Source organism: Salarias fasciatus, chromosome 7 (genome assembly GCF_902148845.1).
Source record: "Salarias fasciatus chromosome 7, fSalaFa1.1, whole genome shotgun sequence".
In the NCBI taxonomy this organism is placed as follows: Eukaryota; Metazoa; Chordata; class Actinopteri; order Blenniiformes; family Blenniidae; genus Salarias; species Salarias fasciatus.
In genome coordinates, this window is record NC_043751.1 from 23,601,636 (window position 1) to 23,628,630 (window position 26,995).

At 44.0% G+C, this 26,995-nt stretch overlaps 1 protein-coding gene across 4 annotated transcripts in view; it reads right to left on the reverse strand.

The window, feature by feature from the left end:
- Positions 1-26,995, reverse strand: part of znf423 (zinc finger protein 423) — a 153,653-nt gene that overhangs the window by 59,935 nt on the left and 66,723 nt on the right. For 3 of the 4 annotated variants that reach the window (XM_030096376.1, XM_030096375.1, XM_030096378.1), the window contains 16 exons: positions 22,278-22,455; positions 20,705-20,829; positions 20,430-20,511; positions 20,242-20,317; positions 19,869-20,149; positions 19,497-19,780; positions 18,491-18,871; positions 17,693-17,874; positions 16,367-16,906; positions 16,114-16,264; positions 15,186-15,764; positions 14,914-15,098; positions 13,748-14,187; positions 13,440-13,653; positions 11,383-11,467; positions 3,402-3,422 (listed from right to left, as the gene is read on the reverse strand). In XM_030096376.1, coding sequence (XP_029952236.1) covers positions 3,402-3,422; positions 11,383-11,467; positions 13,440-13,653; positions 13,748-14,187; positions 14,914-15,098; positions 15,186-15,764; positions 16,114-16,264; positions 16,367-16,906; positions 17,693-17,874; positions 18,491-18,871; positions 19,497-19,780; positions 19,869-20,149; positions 20,242-20,317; positions 20,430-20,511; positions 20,705-20,829; positions 22,278-22,455 — 3,804 coding nt within the window. The remainder of the gene's footprint in view (positions 1-3,401; positions 3,423-11,382; positions 11,468-13,439; positions 13,654-13,747; positions 14,188-14,913; positions 15,099-15,185; positions 15,765-16,113; positions 16,265-16,366; positions 16,907-17,692; positions 17,875-18,490; positions 18,872-19,496; positions 19,781-19,868; positions 20,150-20,241; positions 20,318-20,429; positions 20,512-20,704; positions 20,830-22,277; positions 22,456-26,995) is intronic. The other variant, XM_030096377.1, reaches the window with a different exon arrangement.

The window sequence follows — 26,995 nt, forward strand, 5'->3', positions numbered from 1 at the left end:
TGGCTGTCGCTCACACACTCACACACACACACGCACATCATTATTTTGTGTTTCGATGCCTATCCTGGTTGGGTCTCTCCCTGTCTATTTGTCAGTGTGTCCTATTAGGTTTCCAAACAGCTTGTAATGACTGGTAATAAACAGCAGAAGAAGAAGAAGGTAAATCAAGCGAGAAGACGACAAAATGAGCTCTCCAGGGGACCACCATGCTCCCAGCCTTCAAAACACATGCACGCACACACACAGAGACACACACACACACACACACACACACACACACACACACACACACACACAGTCTACGTGTTCATGCACAGTCAATAAAGCAGGTGATAGCAGGTTATAGGGACTAAAAAATAGCAAACACTTAATTTAAACAGTGTCAAAAGACATAAAGACATATATACCATATTATGATAGGGAGTGAGAGGAAATGTAAGGAAATAAGTAACAGAGGGTGAACAGATGAGGTCTGCGTTTAACAAATTGGCAATTGAAAAAAAAAGGCATATTTTAATGCCATATTTTGAAGGTTAGAAAAGAGGCCAAAAAAACACAGGAGACTGTGGCTGCACAGAAGAGCTCCCAGCTGTGACAATAACTAAATCCAAAAGGTGTCAGGCATTGAAATACGGTCAAATTTTGAGAAATAAACAGGTCAGTTTTGAAATATATTAAAAAAAAAAAAAAAACAAAACATAAAATAATACTCGATTTATTTCTCACCCCATCTGCACTCCTCCTATCCACTTTCCCCACCTTCTCTCCTTCATCTAGCCCTCCGTGGTCCCCTCTCTCTCTCCCTTTCTCCCTCTCCCTCCAGTCCCCTGTCCCTTCATCATCGCTCCCTCCTTCCCTCTGGTGTCACAGCTCGCTGGCTCCAGGTGGTGAGGGAGGAAGGGAGGAAGGGATGTAGGGAAGGATGGATGGAGGGAGGGAGGGAGGAGGGGTGGGAAGGCAGGAGGTGGGGGGCTGCTGTCATCTGTTCCGACGTTCATACTATCACAGCGGAGATTGAATGGGATGGTAGTACTAGTTTTTTTTTTTTTTTTCCCTTCAGGATTTGCAAAACATTTTTATGATATCTTTCAGTTACATGGAGATTAAGGGTGCAAATTGGATCACTAACAAATTCTAAGTCTGATACTTTTCTGTGCTTGAAAACCTGGGCTGTGAAGACATTCCTAAACATACAGTAGTGACACTCTGATGCCTATAATTCACCAAAGCATAATTATTCATTAAAAAACTGAAAAAAGACCACATCACAGGGTCTTTTTCCTGAAGTTTGGACAACATACCAGCAGTACACAATGTAAAATAATGTGACATAAGCGTGACCAAATGTTACATGATGTAACAAAATATGATAGAGCATAACATGACCCAGCTGGTTACAATAAGTTGATGAATCAAAACAGCGCATCAAGACATAATGTAGCATAACAAAGAGTAACAACGCAGGATAACGTGACATAGCATAACGTTATATAGCATACCATAACAGACGGCGACATGAGGCAGCATAAATTACGTAGAGCAACATTACATTTTATTGATCCCTCATCCATGGCTTTTGCATGTCACAGCTCCCGTGCAATTTCAGATCTAACATGGAGGCAGAGCACATGTGAGGAGAAGTGTTTGAGAAGAAGTATGAGGTGTCTGAGCAGTGAATAAAAGCAGCTTTTATCTTTTCATACTTTTTAAGCTGCTGTTTACCATGTTGACATTTGAGCAGACTCTTCTCAGACAGTGTAAAAACAGTCTCAGAAGGGACACTTGTGTCTGTAACAGGATTACCAGCCTCCCCACAGCACTTCGCTGAGGTTTTTACAAACTATTCGACGGGCTGACAGCTTTACTCAATCATATTTAAAGATCCTATTGACTCTGTCCAACATATGATCTGCTTCGAGTACAATCAGCGACCCACCAGGACGAATACGTAACGTCATTTCCTCAGTCCGGGGTGCGGATACTGGTGATTCACACCAGAAACAGAGAAGACCGTCTGTATCTTATTAGTTCAGGTGCAGCAGGGCAGACGAGAACAGCAATTCTGCTAGCCGGTGGCAAAGACACACAGGCACAGACACACACACACACACTCACACTGCCCTCAACCACATTATCCACCTCCATTGACTCTAAAAGCTTCTTATTCGCCTCATTAAGTCTTCAGTGACACAAAGTAACCACACCAGACCCTGCTCACTGCCGCATACACATACGTACAGATAGGTGTGTGCATGCACGCATGTGTAAAAGGGGGAAAAAAAAAAAGAGAGGGTGGGGGGGTTGGGGGGGCACTTAGAGGCACAACAAGATGTGTATGCAGACACACACACAGGCTCAGCCGCAGCCCGTGGGACAGCTGCTTAGACAGTAGACCGACATTACTAGTCAAGCGCATCACAGATTTGACTGCAGGCTAATAGATGGGCTGAATGCAGGTTGACTGTTTTGAAGTTGCGCATAAATACAACCTCCAGGTAAAAAAAAAAATTGAAGCAAGCTGAGATTATTTAATGCCCAATTCCACACAGATGGCTTCAGAAAATATTTGTGCTCCTCACCCAAAGTCAACATATAACTTAAATGCTAAAGTGCCTGTGACTGGGAGGAAATGCTTTATTGAGGCGCCGCTAGGAAAGAGAGAGCACGGATCTAAATCTGATGTAAGGGAGGGATAAACGAGCCCAGACCAGCCGACATGCTTCATGCCAGTAATAATACAGCAGTTTTCAAAGTTTCTCAGTGTTTGTGAATATCAAAATGAGAAGAATGTGAACAAGAATGTCTACCCACAATTATTGGAGTGCATTGATGTAAATAGGTAAGTAAAGCTCATGCTGAGGACACATCATTAGCCACCACGCTCCGCAGGGAGCACTTAGATCCAGGTGAGTGGCCACTCGATACCTCCAAGGCATCTGTGTGCGCGCATGTGTGTATGTGTGTGTTTGTGTGTGTATGTTGGGTACGAGGTGGGAAGGACAATGAAGCATGCAGCTAGCAGCAGGGATTGAGGTGAATGAAGAGTGGAGGTGAGGGGTAATTGTGCAAAGGTTTGGCTAAACTGTTTGCAACTTAAAATCCTCCCTCATTTTAATGAACTCCTTCACACAGCTTCTTTATGTACACTCACGTCTGCTACTGGGAGGTGATGAAAAACACCTGGCCTGCGTTGAGTGCTGCGGTTCTGCCTCCGACGCCTCCACACCATGCGATGTGGCTCTTTGAACACGGACTCGGATCGTCAAAGCTAATGCGCACTGAAGGCTAATCAATAGAAATTCAATAAGCAAGGGTAATGTTTATGATGATGGGCAGGCAGTGAGACAGCACAGTGCTGCCTTGCTCATAGTGTGAGCTAAGGAGACAGAAAGGGGACAAACCTTGCCGACAGGCGGGCTCTTCTACGGGCCATCCAATAGGCAGGTGGGGATGGGGGAGAGCGGAGGAGAGAATGGGCAGTATTAGTATTACATACTGTGAATGTGGTGTGTGTATGTGTGTGTGTGTGTGTGTGTGTGTGTGTGTGTGTGTGTGTGTGTATGTGTGTGTAGGGAGGACGTAAAAGAAAGCAACATTATAGACAAATACGTTGCCTGCAATTAAGAAAAAAAAAAAAACATGTCTTTAACACCCCCTAAGTCAATCAACAGCTTTAATGGTATGACACTGCTGTTTCTTTACGTGAGGCAGGTATGGCCGACAGCGTGTTAAACTATGCAGTGCTTCCCACACGCTCAGCTGCTGCAGCGAGACTCTGACACAGACGTATAACCAAGGCGTGAAGCCGGCTTCACGGGCTGGACGGGCAAAGTAGATGAAAAGTGGAAGAAATTATTAGTTTTGGCAGAAAAATTTACTCTAAAAAAAAAAAAAAAATAGAAAAATGCAAGCATGAAGAGAGCGAGGACATTGTGTTGCCTTATTGGTGGATCAAAGGCACTGTTACAGTCAGTATGCTAATTGGAGACTGGTCCCTGATTAGGACCAATGGGAAGGAGAGATAACATGCTGTGTATGGCTCTTTGTGCGCACACGCAGCTTTTACGTGTGTGTGTGTGTTTGTGTGTGTGTGCGTATGCGTGCGTGTGTGTGTGTGTGTCTGTGCGTGTAAAGAAAAAGTGCAAGCGAGAAGAGAGCGAGAGTGTCTACATGTGTTTGAGAAGTGAGGTCTCATGCTGTGAAATCTAGACTGAGGTGATTAGTAAAGCATTAGTGGCTGCATGCAACACTCAGAACACGCTGTCAAGGACCTTATTTAGGAATATGTGTGTCTGGTTGGTGTGTGTGTGTGTGTGTGTGTGTGTGTGTGTGTGTGTGTGTGTGTGTGTGTGTGTGTGTGTGTGTGTGTGTGTGTGTGTCTGTGTTTGTCGCGAGTCTTTTAAAAGAACAATTAAAGGAGTAATAAATCTTTTCTTTTTTTTTTTTTTTAATGAGGCAATCACGCTTTAAAGGAAACACCAAAGGAAGGCGGCGGTTAACCCACCTGTTCACTGCGGCTGTAATTTATTGCATTAGCGGCTAGACTGAAAGATATAGTGGACCGACACGTTCACATGTTCAGCAGCGCACTGGATCTCGTCTTCACCTCACATTATCACACAGGGAGGGAACTTCTTCATGATGTGCAGCTGCACAGCAGAAAACAATAAAGCCTGCCAAAAATCACTGCGGCGTAGTCCGAGGAGACACACACACACACACACACACACACACACAAACAAATAACCATGTACATACAATGTAAGGGAGGGGGAGGAAGCGCTACAAAGGCACAATAAATCAACGCATAATAAACAGCTAAACCACACAATGCAAAATAGATATGACCACGTTCGGCAAAAATCTGGCGAGCTGAGAGTAGGGGGCCATCAGAAAGTTTAACCACAAAAAAATCCACAATACAGGTCATGGAAATTTCACCCTTTTTATCAGAATTAACTAATCTGACCGGGTAGCTGCACATGCCGAGATGAAAACCCACAAGTTTACTGTCATCCTTCTTTTTCAGCGCCGCCCTCCACCACCCCCGGCTCTGCCACTTTCTCTTTTTTCCCCCATCATCTTTCATCTCTTCACTCACCCCCCCTGCATCTTCCCTTCCTATGGAGTACCCCCACCACCACACAACACACACACACACACACACACACACGCACATATTTACACAAACACACACCAACCCCCTCCCCAAAGTGCACCCAGCCCAAAACACAAATAAATACTTTCTAAATTCTCTTCTCATCTCCACGTCTCAGAACCCTCCCTCCTTCCCTCCTTTTTTCCACCTGCTTCGCAGTGTCGGGGGCTAGAAAAACCGAACACACACTGCTCTGTGATTACGCATACGCACACAGGTGGGATATGCCCCCAACCCACAGACGAGCACACACACAAACACAGACACACTGCAAAAAAAGAAGAAGAAAAAAAAAACCCATCAGGAAAAAACAAATAAAAACAAATTGAAGAGAGCGAAAAGTGCATCTGTGCTCTTTTATTCACTGATAATGATCAAGAGAAGAGAGCAACGACAACCTATTCTATTAAACATAGGTTAACACATGCTAATTTATTAGCACTGATTTGCATACCTGCATGAAATGTACTGCTTATGTATTACAGGATATTAAAATATACATGCATGATATGTACTGTACTTGCCTCCAGGCTTTAGTCTCTGCTACAAAAACACCCCCCCAAAAAAAATCTCAAATGGCAAGTCGGTACCTGAGGCAAAAATGGATAACTCAATTTCTCTCCCTCTATCTCTCCTCAGTGTGTGGGAGATGGACTGAGGCTGAGTTATGAATGTGTGCATGTGTGCGTTTTAGCAGTGTGGGCATTACCACAGTGGGCATTGCCACTCTACTGCACTCTATTATTCACCTACCCTACCCGAGGCTACCGCGGCTGTTTTGGTTGCATCCCGAGCTCACAGCATTCGTGTCCCTCTTCTTTTATTTGGGTAAACCCTCATGAAAAAAAAAAAAAAAAAAAAAAAAAAAGGTCATCAGGGCTGAAACTACAAGCACGTCAGCCCTGTGCATGCCGGGGATGTCCTGGACAGACCACAAATCTATCAAAAAAAAAAAAAAAAAAAACCCCACCAGCTACAGATCAGTTATATGTGAGATTTCACGATGCTGCTCTAAAATTCCCTGCAGTGGTTTTAGATTCAGTGCGTGCACAGTCTACCAAAGTGGGGAGGAAACCAAAGTATGGAGGAAAAAAAAAAAAAAAAAAAACAACTGCTAATTTCCTTTTGCCCCTTTCAACCTTCCTGCATGATTTCTCTTTGCCTCCTATCGTGAATTTCTTCCCTCTCAGTCTCTTTCCGCCTCTGCCTCTGGAGCAAGGCATTGACCACATGGTGTTTTAATTAACTCGTGTGCTGTGTAAGAGCCAACGCTGGCGGGAACGCACGCGGGATGTGACTATACAATCACAGTAAAGCTGAACATGGGGCCTGGAGCACCAGTGGCACTTTTAGGGGCCTTCTTTTAAAATATTAAATCTTGCGGGCAGGAAAGTGTGTGGCTGTAATTTCTGCTTCAACATCACAAGAAGCAGCACTTTGGGAAATCTACAACAACTTACTAGCATGGTGATTAATGCAAAATCTCCTCTAAAGATCACTGAAGACACACTTCATCTGTGACAGTGGGTAACGGCACCAAAAGCTGCCAGAAAAATGTGCCACTCACTTATTCTTCAAAAACTGGAATTCTGAAAGCAGTTTACTGAAACGTGCATCCACAATTTGTAACTAGGGGTGTGCCTGACATTTTCATCAGAAATCATGAACATAAATAAATTAATAATTTTTAAAAAAAATCTAGAATTTAATGTCTCAAATAAATAAAAGCAAGGAAAGGCCTCTACTTCAGTACCTTTTAGTTCATATAGATTTCACGTTATGAAAATACATGAAGTTAGGTAATATATAATAAATTTCATGCAGCTCCAGTTATACGTGATAAGCCTGAGCCTCTTATAACAGGTTATAAAAACTGCAACAGTTGTAAAGAACATGTCAAATAATAATTCTGCTTCAAAATGGATGGCGAGCAACAAGTGCCGAGTATTTCTCTGTGATAAATGTCTTCTAAACTGTTCCTGGCTCGAGGCCATGGTTTGAGCAAATCAGCCCTTTATGTGAAGATTTTTTTTTTTTTCCTCTGCGCTACACAGATTTCTCTCCAGACTTCTCACTTTGACCCTCTTTCCTCGATCTGCCTGTATGTTGTGTCTCTTTCTCTTTCTGACAGCGTAATTAACAGGACCATGGGGTGCACCATGTATTACCCATGGAGCGATGTGACAATCACATTACTGGACTCGATTAGGTTGTAGGCGGAAAAAAATCTCCCTCTTCCCTGCCTCCGAAACCGGTCCAAACAGTCAGCGAGACGGTGAGAGGTTTGTAAATATTTTCATATATATTTAGAGAGATTTTTTTCATTATTATTGAAAGAACAGACTTTCTAAAGCAGAGTCTAACTCAAGTCTTTCAACTTTCAAATTGAGTTGAATGATTTTTTTCTTGTTTTGCAACGCAACACACTTTATCCTTCTAACAACCGACAGTGTGTTGACAGCTAATAACATTAAAATTCAATTATGTTGTCATTTTCACATTTTTTCATAGTAATAAACCTCATAGGAAATAACTCAAAATACTGTAATAAGACATTTGATGCATGTCTGTAATAACATATTGCCGATAATGTAAAAAAATATCAAATGACTGAAGGAGAATTTAAAAAAATAATTATCTTTTCAAAATGTAATAACTGCATACAATATTGTCATGATGCATAAATAACACCATATGTCTTGGTAAAAAAAAAACTGCTTTTTGCCAGGTTTTTTGCTTTTTTTTTTAACCATGTAACATTCTCTCCCAATGATAGTCATGAAAAATGTTATTACATTACAACTTGACTTTATTACATTAAAAATGGCCAAAACTGATTTTATCTATCTTCACTGCTTTGCAATATATCGTAGAATAACCAGAACAACAGCAGTTGTTTTTAAATCAGCTTCAGAAATAAATTTTGGAGATTTCAGGCACATTCGGGTTGCATGTGAGAATGACCTTTTCAGGTGACCCCTGATCTATCAGATGAAGTGATATAAAGGAGAAAGCTGGGATTCATATAAGTGACAACAATAAAAATATTGCATGTACAGCATTGTGCCAATAGTCCCATGGTGTGTGTTTGTTTGAGAGCCACGTTCATCCATACCCTAATTATGTGTGCATGACCTGCAGGATAACTGTACAAATGCAATTAACATAATGTCCCTGCAGTCTCAATTTGATTTGATAGTCAGTGGCAGAGACTTAAAACAGTGCAATTAAGGTTTCAGAATAACTTTAAGATGACAGGTGATTGGTAGATAGCAGGCTTTTTATTCCAGGTAACAGTGATTTAGTTAATTTTAGATATTAGACCAAAGCAGCTCACTGAGCCGTTGAGACATAAAATGACAGATATGCAGATGTGAGAAGATGGAGGAAATTTTTGTGTTTCCTGTTACATTATATCCAGAAAATAATGCCAAATCAAAGAAAACTGCAATTTCACATCTGACATTGTGCATTTTTGTTAATTGGGAAATAACCCCTGCTTCCAGGCTTGCAGTGTGCAATAATATGTCATTTCATCTATTTACGTTCATGACGCCTTCAGGACGTCCTTAACTCTTCTTCACTGTACGACGTAAAGCCACAAACAAATACATTGCCATGATGTGATAAATCAACTCAGGAGATTTAAAACCTTCTTGTTGCTAAATAAATTAAAACAACCAATTGTGTAGAGGTTACACACACACACACAGCACAGTGTTAACTTCATGTGTTTTCACTGAAACCATAAATTCTTACCATGTGTGCTCTTCTAATGTTGCCAAGTTCAGACAGTTGATATTTAATGCTGTGTATTTATGACGTTATCACAGGTTTTGATGGAGGGCCGAACGGGCCGACAGCCAACAGGAGGAAGCGTACACGTGACAGCTGACATCTTCTTTTGGCTCTCGCTATTTTTCCTTCTAGCCGTGCTTGCAGAGCAAATGAGATCTTCCCGTGTCTTCATGATTGCCTTCATTCTTCGTCAAGAAGTGGGAGGGGGCGAGAGGGGAGGAGGGGCTGCAGGAAATGTAATAATAGGAAGCAGGCAAGCTCTTAAAAATAATCTGCCTCAATTTCATAATTAATCTGTGCTAGGTTTTCACACAATTAGCACGTTAATTAACCCAAAACTGCCAGCACTGTGTGGGTGTGTGTGCGTGCAAGTGTGTGTGTGTGTGTGTGTGTGTGTGTGTGTATGTGTCCGTATGTGTGTGTGGGGTGGGGGGATGGAGGGGTGGACTGCGTATGAGTTATCTATTAGGCAGGGGAGACCGCGATAAAACTGGGAAGAAAATAGAGAAGGACTGGCTGGATTCTCGGGGCGGAGGAGCGGAGCGAGAGGGAGGAGGCGGCGGAAGGAGATCAGACGGAGGTTAGAAGGTGACAGGAGAAGTTTGGAGGAGCACACGGAGAGGAGGAGGACCGCAGCCGCACGCATGAAAGCAGGTCATTTCAGGAACGCAGCGAAGAGCCGAGAAGACAGACAGAGAGGAACAGTAGGTAAAAGATAATAGAAACTATACTTGGTGTGTGTTCTTTTATGTATGTGGCGTCGTGTGTGTGTGTGTGTGTGTGTGTGTGTGTGTGTGTGTGTGTGTGTGTGTGTGTGTGTGTGCATGACAGAGAGAGAGAGAGAGAGAGAGAGAGGTTGTGTCTGTGTTTGTTCATCTTAGATTAGACAGCGAGTCGGAGAGGGGGTGCACACAGGGGAGCGAAGTAAAAGTTACTCCAGCTGTACTTGTGTTTCAAACCTCTCTTCCGTCTCCAGACATTACCAGACGACTCAGAGCACTTACACACGCGCACGCATGCACTCTGGCGCTACCACACACACACCTCGGAGTACATCAGCGACTCTGGGATTGCCTGTCAGGCCTGGCGAGGGGTGGAGGGGCATTTGTTCCCCAGAACAACTCGTGGGTCCACCTCGTTAATCTCCATGAGGACAGAGATGCTAAGGCAGCAAATTAGTAGCAAGTGGAGGGGAGAAAAAAAAAAACAGTCACAGGGGAGATTCGTAAAAGAACATCCAAACTACGGTAGGTTTTAGTTAAACACAAGTTTTTTTTTTAGTTTAACTGGTACAGTGTTTTATGACCTTCCCTCTTCCTTTAACAGATGATGATGGGACTTAAATGAAGAAAGCTTAACTTCGCTGCTGTGGCTTTGGCCCTCTTGTGCCTTTTTTTTTTCTTTCAGGCTAAAAGCAGCTGACCAGACAAATATAAATGAGTGAAGCCACAAGTGTATGGCGCAGAGTCTGGGTTCAGGTCATTAGCGTCTGTACTGTGAATATTTTCAGAAGAGGTTTGTCGTCCTTTTAAAACCTGAAGAAATAAAGCTCAAAGAGGATCAATTTTGCTCCGTCACTTAACACAGAAAACATCTGCAGCTTTACCAGGCAATCAGTCTCCTAAAAATACTTTGCTTAGCTTCACTTAGTTAAACGATGATCAAGTTTTGTCACTTTGAGGATGAACAATGTTGATGAATGAATGAATGAAAAGGAAAATGGACTTCATCTCCAGAGCATAGTCTAACTACTTCAACAAAGTCTTTACACTGCAAGTTGCATTCTTCCATTCACATACACACTCACAGGCCGCTGCTCACATGTCGCATGCTTGACCTCCAAAGGGAGCGAGTTGCGGTGCAGTGTATTGTCCATGGACACTGAGACACATGTGCAGATGGAGGATTGAACCTTCAACCTCGGACTGGAAGGTGACCTGCTGCACCATTTGAGCCACACACACTCCAGTGTGTGTCCCAAACTACGTTCATTCAATTAAAAATCATGCACACAAAGTTTTTTTTCATGTTAAAATACAATTTGCAATGACACTCTGACATGATGCAACACACAAAGTTTTATCTAGAACTTTGACTTCGTTTAAAGCGAAGCCTTCAAAGCTTCAGAGCTGCAGGCATGTGGTAAGTTGCACAACAGCTGGTCTATGAACTCAAAAGGAGCTCCTCATTTCACCTGTCTGTGTCTCACACTTCTGTATTTGTGTCAGTGTGTGTGTGTGTGTGTGTGTGTGTGTGTGTGCGTGTCGCATTAAATGTGTGAAGGAAGCGCACCACAATTGTACCATAATGTCAAAGCGCAATTACAGCGGAAGGCCGAACCAGCAGATGAGTCAGTGAGATCGCACCAGACGCTACAGCAGCACGCTTAAACATCACACAGTGGGAAAGAAATGAGCCTCACTCACCGATCATGTGATTCGCCACGTGAATCTGGATCTCTCGTTCTGTCTCAAACGTCATTTGGCATTTAATACACTGGTACGTCTTTTTCTACAAGAGAGAAAACACAAGGGGAAAAAAATGCCGTTACAACCAATAATAATAAAAAATATATTGTCCTTTAAAATCAAAAACACAATTGATATTTCCAACAATTTATTTTTCTTTTAAACAGAGGCAGTAAAAGTAAGATGGAATTAAGCATGTTCATCACTACATGTCAAATTTCTCTGATGGTTTCTTGTCAGTTTAAATACAGCCGTCGATCTTCAGCCTGTCCGCCGCAGATTGCCTGCCTCAGTGATTTTCTCCAGCTACCATCACCCTCGTGCTTTGGCTGATATCGAGAATATGAGACAACCTCACAGGTTCATATTCCTCATGTTCCTCAACGCTCATATTCCTGCTCAAGGAAAATACCAGATTTTCCTTGAACAGAATAAAACACACATTTTTGAGGACGAGGTGTTCAATCAAAAAACATTTAACCAGTTAATATTGTCAAAAAATTCAAGCTCTTTATATTCACAGTATTAAATATTCTCAACAACATTCAGTGAAACTTAATGATTTGATTGAGAACACAAACAATGAACCACTACATATTTTCCCCTTTTTGGAAATTTATATAGTCAACAATATACGTGAGAAATATTGTAAAAAAAAAAATAATAAATAACTGATGCTTTTGAAGAAAGACCAGAACATTCATATTTTTCATAGACTTGAGGTTTTAACATTTACAGGACTAGATATTTTCATTCTCTTTGTTCTCAGCGGTAATCACTGTGTGAGAGAGAATAAGACTCAAGTGTTCAATGAAACTATTTTTTTAAGGGAAATAAAGAAGAGCTAAACCAGACTTCAAAAGACAGAAAAGGGCATGTCTGCCCCTTTTAAAGTCAATATTTTACACGAGAGAGATGTGAACCTCACAATATCTTGCACTAAAGTTCAAGTCTTCAGAGAATAAGTGACAGAGGCCACATTTGGATACTCAAATACACAAGCAGGGGATCGGCAGACGGCGCGAGAGGAGGAAATTACTGAGGGAGGGGATGAACTCGAAGAACATTAAAGATAGAGACAATGAAATGAAGGAACGGACGGAAATGAAAAAAGAATGAGAGACAAACAGAGAAATACCAGAGAAACACGGGCGAGAGACACAAAAACAAAAGGAGAGAGGAGCAGAGGCTCTGCTTATCCATTCACTGCACATAGCGATCACTCATGCACAAACACATACAAAATACACAAAGGCCCCACTTCTACTAACTCTCTGCTGCTTCAGTCTGGCAGAGGTGCGCACACACACACACACACACACACACACACACACACACACACACACACAGAAAGAAATCCTACTTTGTCTGCTTTGTGCTGTTAGACTAAGCAGAAACAAAGGTGCAGGTAAGACAGAGGGTCCCTGGGAACTGTCTCAGACTCGTGCACACTCTCAAATGCGTGTGTGTGTGTGTGCGTGTGTGACACACACACACACACACACACACACACACACACACACACACACACACACACACACACACGGCAGGTCCCGCGGAACCCGACTGTCAATATCAAGTAGAGCGAACAGCTCCCACAATGCCTCAGCACGCCCCAGCCGCAGGACCCAGTGGGGCTCAGCTGACACACACCGACATACACATAGGCGTACGTATGCAAGCTACAGACAAGAAAGAGGCAGCACGCACCAAAACTTCATACACACACACACACACACACACACACACCTCATGCAAACATACAGTTCAGCAGGAGACTCTCACACTCCTGAAAACGTCTCCATCTGTTAAATGCTCTTCAAGTTTGAAATGCAGTAGCGGCCATGATTACACGGTGCAGCGATTCCTCTGTCACACTGCATGCTCACTGCTGTTCACTTTGGCTAATGGTTTCATCAAGACGAACAGAGAAATCTTAATATTTTAAGTGCTTATCATCTTAGCGACGGCCGCGGTAAAATCTCTTTTTCCGTCCAGGTGCCTGTTAATCTCACCTTGGGCGCGGGTGAAGCCTCGGCTTTCTTCCCCGCTGCGCTGGTTTCGGGGCTGACCTCGGGGTGATCCGACTGGACGTGACTCTCCAGGTCCTCCACGCTTTCAAACTTCACCCCACACTCTGGACATCTCAGCCCAACCATGGCCTTCTCCCCCTGCGTGTCTCCAGGTGTGGCGGCCCCTCCCAGGCTGGGACTTTGGCCGTTCGTGCCCCTAATTTGGTTGAAAGTTTATGATTTTCATCCAATTTCATCAATCAGATATATATGCATGTATCGGGAAAATGCATTATGAAATACTAGCCCACCTGCTCATGCAACCAGCACAGAGGCCGTAAGGCAGGCCATTGACATCCAGCTTCACCAGCTCGCCTTTGTTCTTGAACTCCTTGAGGCAGAAGGCGCATTTATACAGCTTATGCTGCTGCAGCTGCCCATTAGGGGATGAAGAGGCTGAGCCGTTGCCCCCACCTGCTCCTCCATTCCCACCTCCTCCTCCTCCTCCTCCTCCTCCTACGGCTCCTCCAAGAGCAGAACCGGTGGAGAGCTTCTGCATGTGGAAGGTTCCGTGGATCTTCAGCTCCAGGGTGGAGGTGACGGTCTGCATGCAGACGACGCAGCGGAAGCCGGTGAGGGAGTTGCGGAGGTCAGGGTGCATCTGACAGTGCTCGATGAACTCCTCCTCGCTCTGCAGGGGCATCTTACAGATTCGACAGGTTCCTGTGTCCAGGCTTTTACTGTGGGTCACCTGGAGAGTTGAGAGTACAATAATTAAGAGTATAAATACAGTGGAGTAAGATTTGTGATGAAAGCAGACGTTAAGGCGGGAGAAGCTGATAAATGAGCACAGCATCCAGGGGGAAAATATTACTTTCATTAAAATACAGAGCTTTAAAACTTCATAGTCCAGTAAAAAAAAAAAAAAAAGATGTGTTAGTTTGTTTAAAAATTATGGGATATAGAGGTTTCATGTTGCTTCATTTTGATTTTAAGGATTATTATTAAATGGGTCGGACCACATTCTCCCCAGCAAGCTAGAAACAGCTAATACGACTCAGTATTCAATATTATGATGCTGTGACAAATACTTCTGTATTTATCTTAATGGCACACTCTTACGCGAAAAACTGACTGCAGTGGAGTTATACAATATTTCCCTTGTATGAAGCAATATATTTTTTCAGCAGTTTGTTTCTGCGCAAATTGCTCCTCTTAGGACAATTTAATGTTTTCTTGAGTGTGAATTCAAAGCGACTGAAAAAGTTTCTAAATCAAAAGACGGGAACACAAACAGAAAACGTGAAGAGGGAAAAAAATCCCCCTTAAGAGAAAAGTAAAAACATTCATCTGCACAGGCGGTGGCATTGTTACAGCTGCGAGGGGATACCGACAAGTTCTCCCTCTCTGTAAGTTAAATCTGGACCTAGAAGCAGCTCTAAAGGAAACATAAGCAAGGCAGTAGACGTCAAACTACCTTGTGTTCGGTGAGCGTGAGCAGAGAGGGGAACCGCTCGCCACATATGGGGCACATGTAGTGTTTGGCAGGACCTCGGTGAGTCTGAGCGTGTTCGCGGAGCCCGTTCTCCGAGAAGAACGTCCTGGAGCACACGTTGCACTTGTGGTTCCCTTTGATGAAGTCCGCCTTCTTCTTTCGAGAACCTGCCATCACATGAAAACAGACACAGCGACGGTGAACAAACTGAACGTCAGGAAGCGCCGGGAGAGTCAGAGGGAACCGGGCATTACCGGCATCGTCCTCTCCTGGCCGGATGTTGTGGTCTCGCAGCCGGTGGTTCTGCAGGAGGGACTCCATGGTGTAGGCGGCGCCGCAGATATCGCAGGCGTACATGGGCTCTGAATTGTCCAGCTCCTCCTCGCCCCCGCTGGCCTCGTGGCTGTTGGCAGTTTCCCCTCCTTGGCCAGACCCTCCTCCCACAACGCTGCCCTTCAGGAGCATGTTCTGCAGGTCGGCCTGTTCGGCCACCGCGACCGTCGCTCTCTCCACGCCCCCCGGGCCTCCATTGCCACTTCCGGCTCCTCCTCCTCCTCCACCCCCTCCTCCACGCTTCGAGGTCTGCGCCAGTCCGTTGGGCGTCCCGTTCTGGCTGCTGCTGCTTCCTGTGCCGCCTCCGTTTCCGGTGATGTTGCCGCCGTCGAAGACGCAGTGCTTCTCTCTCAGATGTCTCTCCAGCAGGGAGATGGCGTGGAAAGCCTTGCCGCAGAAGCGACACGTGAACTTCTTGCTGTGCGTGGTGATGTGACACTGCAGCTCCACTTCTGTTCCAAACGTCTCCCCGCAGAAGATGCATTTCCTGGGCTTCAGTCCTGTGAGATGAAAATCCAGTTCAGGCTCAATTTAACTTACAAAACTGCTTTCAGATAAACACTGACAAAGCATCTGCAGCTTTTTGGTGGGTTTTCAACTGAGACTCCTTTTTCCTTATTACATCTTGAAGTGAGCTGCAATGTTTGAGGACATTACAGGAAAAGATAACACTTTTGATTCATGCTGTCACCTCTTTATAGAAGAATTCCCTTCATGATACAGTAAAGTAAAACATGACCTGTATGACAGGATCATCACTGACATGGTCACTATCTTCCTGTTTTACAGATAATTCTTTACTGTCCATGCACATTTAGGCCCCCAAATCTCTATGAAGTTGCACTGTACCTGCACCAAGTCCTCCAGGAAGGCCTGACCTCTGTCCCAGGTGGCTGTGTTTGACATGAAGCTGAAGATCTGTCTCTTTCCTGAAGTCCCAGGCACAAGCTGTGCAGCGAAACAGCTTCTTCTCGTTGCTATGCTTCACTGCCAAATGCACCTAAATCACAATTAAAAAGTGTCCATTATATACTTTTGCTTGTAGTATATAACTTTAAAGAAAAAAAAACCTCTTGAGGCCGCAGGAGGAGCTCTTATTTACCTGTATGGAGACTTTGGAGTCAAACACCTCCTGACAGAGAGTGCAGTGGTACAGGACGAACGTGTGCATGTCCAGCAGGTGCTTCTGCAGGTCGTCCACCGAGGAGAACTGCTTGTCGCAACTCTCGCACACATACTGAGTCGACGTGGTGGTGTAGTGCACCGTCAGGTGCTGCAGCAAAGCCTCCTGGGACTCAAAGTCCTCCTTGTTGCACTGCGGGCAGGACTGGCGCCTCAGCAGCATCTCCAGGTGTGACTTCAGGTGGGCCTGGAAGCCCTCGAAACTGGCAAATCGTAAGTCGCACTGGTTGCACGGGTAATCTCCGTTGCTCCCCATGGATGGCGTGGAGTCCCCACCCAGTCTGTGGCGCTTCGGAGAGGAGATCTCCACATCGGATGAGGCGGGGCTGAGGTCCGCCACTTTGGCCTGGCGTTTGTTGTTGGCCAGCGGGATGTTCTTATGGTTCTCCTTAATGTGCTTGGTGAGCTTGAGGAGTGAGCCGAAGATAGGAGAATTCGTGCAGTAAGGGCAGGAGTAAACCTGTGCATATGGACAATAACTCTTTAATTTTTTAAGACTATCAAACAATGACATAAAATGAATTTTTTTTATCCCTGTAGAGTGGGGAAAAAAAACTCACAAGGCAATGATACACAGAACTGAGACAAGAGGAAACAAGCATCGGTCATAAATTATCATCACACCACGAAACTGCAAGCTCAAATATAAAAACTGGCACAAAAGGCGAGTGCTGTAGGGGTACAGTGTGCACACATTTCTCTTTTAAAGGGGTTGAATAATTGTCAAGGAGTTGTTGGGATCAATAGTTTAAAAATTAATAAGAAGCATTGCATCAACTCTTTTGTGCGCAGCTTGAAGTTTAGGTCTACAGCTGGAATTCGATTTTTTCTTTTGCTTTGTTGGAATTAAAAAAGAGACATTTGAAAGAATATGCAAAAAAAAACTTCTCTTCCAAACTTCAAACTATATAACTTTTCAGATATCTGCTAATAAGTGGATTCACAGAATATATTTTGATTAAATACTTATGCATTTCTTCCTTTTAGCCGTGAGAACACTAAACGAATATAAAATGAAAACTGCATTCAACACTGCCATTTCTATCCTGCAGTTTTCCAGCTTTAAGAGCATTTTGTTCTTATTCACGTCATTTCTATAGTGATGCTTTGAGTTTTCACGTGAAATGCGTCAGTGGGAGTCGGTTGTTTTATCAAAGGAATGACAATTAAGGCCTTCTGATTCTGATATTTTAATTTTAACAGGTCTTTTTTGTTATCTCCACAGGTGACCCTTGATTATTCTCACCTCCATGAAGGACTGCGATGCCGCCTGCAGGACGGGAGACTCCAGTTTGGCCACGGCTCCTCCAGACGCAGATCCGCCGCCTGTAGCGGACGTGCAGTGTGTCTGCTGGATGTGTTCCGTCAGCGACGACTCCGTCAGGAAACCCATGGAGCACTGGTTGCAGAAGAAGGCATGATTCCCCTCTAGGATGGAGAAGTGAGGAAAGTTTGTGAATAATTTTTACACTGTGATCCATTAAGCTGTGCTCATGTCCATTTTTGTGCTTCATCTTTTTAAGGTGGATGTGAATTTTATCTTCACTTCTCAAACATGTAATTCTGCACCTGTTCAATTAAATGATACAGAAAATGGACGGAAAATAATATATCTTGACATACTCTTAAGGACCTTTTCGGGAATACATGCTCTGATATCTTTAAATGTCCTGAGACACTAAGAACAAAGATGTGGGTCTTATTACTGTGGGACAATTCATCATTTACTTTGAGCATGACATTTTGGGCATTTTTGTTATGACTGATGTGGTCAAAGGAAATGTATTTATGTAGTGTGAGGTCTTGATGAGTAAATATCACACTCATAACCTCTCAGTTGTCATGCAATCCACATTTCCTCAGTAGACTATACAAGCAATTCAGAAAACCACCGACTGGACAAATCACATACTTTTCAGTGACATTCAGATCGCGGTTATGGCAGCGAGCTCTGGTGTTCAGATTATTTGAATCTTTTAAATAATCACCCCCTACATCAGTGGTCTGGATGGCCTTTCTATGTTCAGCTGAGTTTTAAAAGTACCTAAAGTGGTGGATCCCGCCATGATGCCGCCGGGCAGGCAGTGGGACACCCGGATGTGCTCCTGCAGAGAGTTGATGTCTCCAAACATGTCCGGACAGTAGTTGCAGTGAAACGCCGTGACGTTTGTGAACTGCAGCAGAGGAAAAGTCGACGCCGCCGTCCCCGCGCTCCCGCCACTGGCTCGGTGAGCTTTGCGCACGTGTTCGTTGAGGTTGTAGAGCGTTGGCAGTGTTTCCAGGCAGAGCTGACACGTATGGCTTTGTTGTGGCTTGTCTGCGTGGATGGTCTTCAAATGAATCTCCAACACTGCCAGACTGTGGAAGTCTCTCTTTGAGCAGTAGGGGCAAGAGTATGTCACTTTACCCCAGTTCCCTCCTCCACCTGTGGAGCCAGACATACACAGATCCACCGTCAAACTACATTTAAGTGAGGAAGATTGTTTATTTCTTCAAAATATTTATGGTTGAAGACACAATGTGGCAATGTGGGCAATTCTAGATTTACTAGTTTTCTTTAGAGAGCACAAATATATTTATTTTCAAACACTGAAACATTTATACAGCTACAAATCAGAAATAAATCCCAGTCTCCCTCACTCAAGGTCAAGACTTGACCTGATTTCTACCTCGGGCGCCAGGATAGTGGCTATGTTTAAAAACTCTCCAGATAAAAAAATGAAGCTCCAGTTCCGTGTATCTATGGGCCAATTGTTCATTCACCTCTTCAAGCTTTGAGTCAAGTAACTGTCAAAAACAATGATTGCATTGTAGCATTTTCACAAGAAAATGATTATTTTCTCTTCCGTGCAAAACAGTCGTGAAATATCTAAACTAAAATTTTTGAAAGTTGTCCTTGTCCTGAACAACTGGCCACTGACAATGTCAATCAAATCTGGAACACGTCTTCTCTACCTTGAAGTGTTTTTACAGCAAATCAAGTATCACTCACGTTGTTTCACAAGAGAATTGCTGTTGTTCGTAATTTCCCCCTCATACGACCCCCGTACCTCCACCTTGATGTCCCAGGCTTATGCCCATGTCCTCCCCGGTGTCGGTGCCTCTCCTGCGGCCTCGCTCGCTGCCCTGGATGTGCTTCAGCGTCGAGTCGGGCGTGGAGCCTCTTTCCAGACTGGCGCTGGAGTCTGGCGTGGCCGAGCTCATGGAGGCGACGCTGCCCAGCGGGGGGTCCGGACTGGCAGCGCTGTGATTGGAGGAGTCGGGCTGACGATGGCTGTCTAAGTGGCAGTAGACGTCTTCCACAGAGGGGAACTGTTCCGAACAGACGGGACACCTGCGGATTCAAAAGCGGACTGGTAAAACTGATGAGGCACTTCAGATTATCCAAAAAGCAGCTTTAAGGAAGCAGAACTCTGCAGTACTTGTGTTTGCGGTTGGCATGCTGGGTTTCAATATGCGTGAGGAGGGAGGCCTCGTCCAGAAAGATCTCGGGACAGTGGATGCACTGCAGGTCAGCTCGGTCGGACAGCTGCGGGTGTCTGGTCAGGACGTGCTTCTCCAGCTCGTCGGTCTGGCTGAACGTCTCCTCGCAGTAATCGCACATGTAGAGGTCCTGCTCCAGGTCGGCCTCTCCTCCTGCTCCCTTCCTGCCTCCATCCCGCTCGCTCCTCATCGCAAGGTGTTCTCTGTTTTTCCGATGAGCCTGTCGGAGTCACAGACGCTCAGGAATGAACCGCTCTAACAGCAGACAAAAAAAGTACATAAATAAAAAAGCCTAAATGTGAAGTGTTTTACCTGCATGTGGCCCTGCAGAGACGAGGTGGAGGAGAAGCCACGTTTACACACACTGCACTTGAAAGGTTTGCTGGAGCTAGACACAAAAATTTAATAAACAAAAAAAAAAACACATAAAAAGAAAAAAAAATTAAAGATCAATTCAATCCACTAGTTGTTTTGATTTCGTGGAGATGAGAAGCAGCTACCTGTGTGTCTTCAGATGAATCTTCAGGTGATCAGAGCGGGAAAATGCAGCTTCACACTCCTGACAGCTATACTTCTTATCTCCTGTGAAACGACGACAGTTCAATCACAGACGATCACTTCAGTTACGTCCTGTTGATGCTAAAACATCTGATTTATTGTCCTTGTAGTCCTAGTAGTGCCGCTCATCATCACATAATCATGCTGAAGTGAAAGCACCTGAAGGGGCTCGCACCAGAACCATACCGGACTATCTATGGAGGCGCGGTGAACGTACCTGTGTGGAGTTTGACATGGCGGTCTCTGCTCCGCTTGTGTTTGAACAGACGGCTGCAGAAGGTGCACTTGAAAGGCAGCTTGTCGCTGTGGATCTGCTCGTGTCGCTTCAGGTAGCTCAGACGGCTGGCGGGGATCAGAAAGAGACGAGTTAAGAGGAGCCAGCACATGACGACGAAGCAGGAGTAATGAAGGTATTACATTTCAAACATGTCGGCTGCGAACAAAAAGTGGATATTAGATGTGTAAAAAGCAACTAAGACCAAAAGATATTAAGTTGTTTTGACATGTTCATTGTACATATCTGCTCCTGACTACGAAAAAAAATTGAAGAGCTACTGATAATATAAAAACTAATAAAAAGAAAGATTTACTCTGAATCTGTTTATTACAATTTTTGAGTAAAGCTAGGGAGTTTTGCGCTCTTCAGCAATTGATCAAGATAAACATATTTAGTAACATTTTCAACAGACTAACACCGATCACAGAAGATAAAATAAAATAACTGAACTACACATGAAAAATGTGTAGCTCAAGTGAGGTTTTCAGAATTCAGGAAAAATAACAACATATGGTATTTCCGCTTTAAAAGTAATCAAACGCTGCTGTGTTAGTGGAAGTATTTATTTACTTTAAAAATCTAAAACATACTATGAGAAAAACAGTCAAAAGCACTGTGAGACAACACACATGTCAAAGAGGAACACGATAGGTTCATTATCTAATTAACTTGATAAATAGATGGGTTTCAATACATTTGTATCATTTCAATAAAAATCTAGCAAGAAAGGCCTCAGATGAAATTATTAGCATTAAAATTGTGGAACTGTTCTGATTTTAGTCTCTTTTGCACTAAAAAACAAATTTTCTTTAATAAATTAAATTGAAAAAAAAAATCTGGAAGGATTTTTTTCTTTTTTACTGATGTTAAAAACTCAAAAATCACAACAAAGAAAAACAATCATTTATCCATAAGACTCCACGAGTGCAATTTTCAAATTTTCAAATTATGTTGAAGTATAAATGGCTCAATATAAATGGATACCAAAGAGAAAAAAATGCCATTAACCACCTAACCCTGCCAGTAATAATAGGCTTCCATTGCTCATTGCTCAGGGGAAAAGAGTGACGAAATGAAAAACCAGGTATTTTACCTGTTTACTGTAATAATAACTTACACAAAATGTGATTTTGGGTCAGTACGCACTGCTTGGGAAACACTGATGATTACAATGAGTGCAGCTTGAAACATGCGGTCGCGGAAGCAAAACTTCAAGTCTGTAGTTAGTCAGAAGAAAACGCTCAGAATAACAGAGCTCGATACAGTGAGTAATATAGAGGATACTGAGTGTGTGTGAGTGTGTGTGTGTGTGTGTGACAGCTGTTCTTAAAATGGGTCTTGACTCAGTCCCGGGAGAGGTGAGTGAGAAATGTATTCACCTCATTCCCTTCACTGTGCGCCTTCGTGGTCGGTTTTACCAGCGTAATACTGGCATACAGTACAGGGGTGTTATTTGTGTACGGTGACGTGCTGTTTCAGCCTACTGGAGAACCATATTTGAGGAGTCTGATACCTGAAGGACTTGTCACAGAACTGGCAGGGGTACGGCAGGCCGGCGCCTCCCTCCTCCTCGCCACCGGTGGCCATGCCAAGGTCACAGCAGCCATCGGGCAACTGGGAAGGCGACGCAATGTCTTTACTGGAAGGTGAGGAAGGCACCCAGGACAGACCCGCAGGGTCATCGTCACCGTCTGACAGAGAAGAAGAAGAAGAAGAAAGAAAAAAAGGTTCAGATATATGAGATTTCTCTACAGCAGAAAAAAAAAAAAAAAAAAAAACGTGAGATTTACAGTTTGCACGCAGCTGCACAGCTCTGGAAAAAAGAGACAGGTGGGCACAGGCAGAAAAAGTGGAGGTAAAACGTGGAGCATTAGAATGATTAAGAATAAGTTTCATCTTTCTTGGAAGGCGAAAGGCGGGAGAGGCAGCCTGTGGGAGTTCGGATGAGAAAAAAAGAGGATATAAACAAAAAAATAAACACATTTATCCTGGTTGCGCACACACACACACACACACACACAGACGAAAAATGAGGATGGCAGAGATAAAGAGAGAACGAAACAGAAGAGAGAGACACACTCCGGCAGTAGCAACATCTAAATAGAAAGCTCCAAGAACTATGTATCCCCGATGGAGCCCAGAAATAAGGACAGAGTGTATTTTCTCTCCCTTCATCCTCCCTCTGCAGCCATCCCTCGTTCCATCCCTCCCCTCCCATCCCTCCATCCGTCCCCAAGGACCATAGATCCGCCTCATCATATTTTCATTAGGGCCTTGGCAGATTGAAACGTCGGAAAAGCGATTAGGAGATGTGGAGAGCAGAGCGGAAAGATGGCGATATTCACTCCCTTTATCTGTCATACATAGGAGATTATGCATTGCTCTTTTCCCTTTTTTTTTCCCCTCCTTCTCTCCCCCCTCTCTCCCTTTTTTCCCCCTCCTGTGTAGTCTGGCACAGAGGCGACAAAAAGGCCACGACTCCTTTAATAGACACTTCAGAATGGATTTGAGGCGACAAAAGAGGGGGCTGAATAATGCTTGATATTGTTCTGTACTTCTTTGTGCACTCTGTGAAGCAGCACAGTCAGGCTGTTTAGCATTTGCCTGAAAAATGTAAAGGAGAGCGGAGAGATGAAGAGAGGAGAGGGAAGGCTGTTTTCTTTGCTTTTATCTGAGAGACGTATCAACTAGGCCAGCAACAAATCAAAGGAGAGAAAATAAGGAAACTCGAGTGAGAAAGGGAAAAGTCACATGTGCCAATATTCATTACGAGCGTGTTATTTCGGCAACGCAAACACTCATCGCCGACACATGTGCAGTTAAAAAAAAAAGTTTCTCCTGATAATTTTAGAAGCCTCTCCAAAGCACACATCATTTTACCTCAACCAACTCCTGCGTGTGTGTGTGTGTGAGTGTTCTGTGTGCGAGCGTGCGTGTCGAGTCTACTGTGTATTACGTCTAGCAGAGAGGGGGTGGAAAACAGATTCTTGTGATGAATTGATCGCGGGGAAAATGTAGGCACTGCGATGAGCAAATAGAACTCTGCAGGGGGGTCCGGGTTGAAAAAAAAAAAAAACCCGTAAACGCATTGAATTATAAATTTGACTGGAAGCAAGAAGGAAAACATAAAAAAAGGAGGCTTAAGAAAATATATGGAATAGAGATATCAACATGAAGCCTGAAAGCGAGACGAGAAAGAAAGATGGGACAGTTGGATGAAGGAGTGCATGGGAGTGGTGAAAAGTGAAAATGTGTCATTTTGGAGCAGCGAGTAAAAATCTGTGCACCGAGAGAAACATTAATCAGAGAAAACGGGTGAGAACAAGATGAGAAGCCAGAGTCAGATGTGCCGAAAACTCAAAGGAAAACTATGAAATACCACTGCAATTAAAAAAAAAAAAAAAAAAGTTTTGGATTCGGTTCAGAAGGTTTTGGAGACTTTTACTTAATTTATGAAACAGTAATTCAAAAAAGGAAAATGGATCATTTGTGCAAATGTAACACAAAATGATTTACTTCACTGGTCAGGCTACAATGTTGTGCATTGAGTAATTAACAGACCTGAAATTCACCATAAAACTCGAAGCAAAACTACGGACATTCAAAAAAATTTGGTTTTCACAAGTAGAGCACCAAAGATTTTAAATGCTACATTTCGAAGGGTTTTTTTTTTTAATCAAACGATTTGCATCGGCACGTTTCAGAACTAGTTTTGTGGGCTCCAACATTTAATATAAGTATCACATTTTCAAGGTAAATACATCAGGCAGTGAGGCAGTGAACTTTCTCAGTAGTTAATATAACTATACAATCATATTTTTCATATTTATCATGTGCTCATACATTTATGCTAAAAAGGAAAAATGTGTAAATTTGAATGTTTGCAATGTGTCTCTGAGGATGGTATGCATTTGGTGTTAGATGAATTCTGGCAGATAAGAGACAAAAATTGTTGGCTTTAATACATTACAAAAGTGCAGAAAATCTTGTTCCAAGATGAAGAGTCCAGCTAGAGATAAGAGGCAGAGGCAGCACATAGAGGAAAATAAGAGATATTACCCAGATGGCCATGTTTCATTCTTCAGTGTATGACGTCCTGTGTGGAAGTCACTGAGATCATCATCGTTCCTTTTACAAGGACTGTTGTGCAATTTGGTGTCTATTGTCGATGGAACATCCACACTGTAAGATTACCCCTCAAACTTCTGCAGATGGATCTGAGGTAAAACACACTTAAGTCCTCTCGACGATAGTGACGTCAACAAAAGGCCGGCCTGAAATGTCAGCCTCCAAAAATATACTCGTAAATGTGCCATCTGCATGGAGTAATGCCGGTGTTGGAATACACCGCCTCTATAAAATGCAGACACACCTCCTGCTGCCCTCATGACAACGTTCAGGGAACACTGAGAAGTCTGAGAAAGGTTAGTGATGCAGCGGCCGCTTTTTCTTCTGACAGTTTCTTTTTTAATTATTAGTTGTAACTAAAATGTATTTATACTGCACTTCACACAGAAGTTTATGTTGCATTTTAAACTTCACATGCGAGTCTGTAGCTGCTTTTAAAAAGAGTCTCCAGAATCAACCAATATTTCTAAAGTTAGCTGGTCTTAAAGGTCTTAAGACGACTAAGCAGGTGCTTTGGTTTTGTGAAGCAGGGTGGAGGTTGTAGTAGAAATTACTAATGATCTCTTTCTGGAACAACAAGGCTTTGTAGCTTCATTATAAGATGATGTGTCAGCTGCGGACCAGAAGGGTTTAAATCCCATCCAGCCCTCCGAGCAAACTGCACCCTGTCTGTAAGTAAGAGAGAATTTCACTGACTGAACCGTGGATCCAGTCAGGAGATTTCTGTGTGAGGGCAATATGAAACTGACTAGTGCTGTTAAAAATACGCAACGAGAACGAGCAGACACAAAGAAATCGTTCAGTCCAGCTAGAGGAACAAAGACGGAGACAAGAGCGTAAATAAACCCCAGAAACCAAAGTTGAACGTGTCTTCACAGTACTCATGTGGACACATGTGGATCATTATGGGCGCCAGTGTGAGTCAGTTGAACAGAAATGTTTCTGAGGTGGGAAAGTGGGATGAGGACAGACAGAGAGAGACGGAGAGAGCGAGAGAGAGAGACGGGGGGAATTGTACTACAGAGATCCAGCCAGAGCAAGAGGGAGAAATCACTTTTTGAGGGGGGATGGAGGGATGTTGAGAAAGAAGGGGAGGAGAGATTAGCGTCATTAAAGAGCCCTAATCCTCTGACTAGCGTGGCTGGCGCTAAAATGGAGGATCACACGGCTTTTTAACGGCGCCTTTGTCAGTCGGCCACGAGGGGACCTGGCAAGACAAGGCCGAATGGCAAACTGGGAGAAACCGGAGGACAGGGAGGGGGGAGCGGAGAAAATTTCAATGAAAAGTTAAATTAGAGAAGAATCCTCGAGAGGAGAGGAGATGAGGAGGATGGATGGGCGAGGGAGGGGGATCGGAGAAGGCGGGGGGGGGGGGGGGGGGGGGGGGGGGGGGGGGAAGAGAGAGGAAGAGAAAGTGTTTTTTAAAAAAAAGAAAACGAAACAGGCAGGAGCAGGCGGACGCCGACACACGCTGTTCCTACCCCCGTCTCCTCCTCCTCCTCTCTGTTCTTCTCTGGCGAATGAAAACGAACGAGCGGAGCGGAGTGGACCGCGGGGCCCCAACCGCTCCGCTCCCGCTTTATCTCTCACTCTGCAGTCTTCTCCTTTCCCATCCATTCCCTCTATTCTTCGTCCCTCCCTCTGTCCTCAGCAGTCCCACTACTCTTCTGTCTTCATCTCTCTTCCACTACCTCCCTCCTTCGCTCCCTCCCTCCGTCACCTTTCATGTTGTTACTCATTATAGCACTGACATCTCTCCCTCTGTCCCTCCGTCTCTCCAACAGTTTCTCCCCTACTGGTGTTGGCCTTCACCCCTGTGTCTCGGCCTGGACGGGACCGGGGGAGAGAAAGGGAGGCGGGGGGAGATGTTCCAGATGGACAGACTCTGAACTCCAGAAGAGAGGGAAGAGATGGCGGGATGAAAGAGGAGGCGAAAAGAAAAAAAAAAAAGAAAGAGGAGAGGAGACAAGACGAGAGAGAAGAGGAGATGAACCCGGGGGTCTGTAATGAAAAAACTGGAAAAGACCAGAAAGGAACTAAACGGACTGCCTGAGCCTACCTGCAGCAACAGACACACAAACATGTACATGCAAACAAACACAC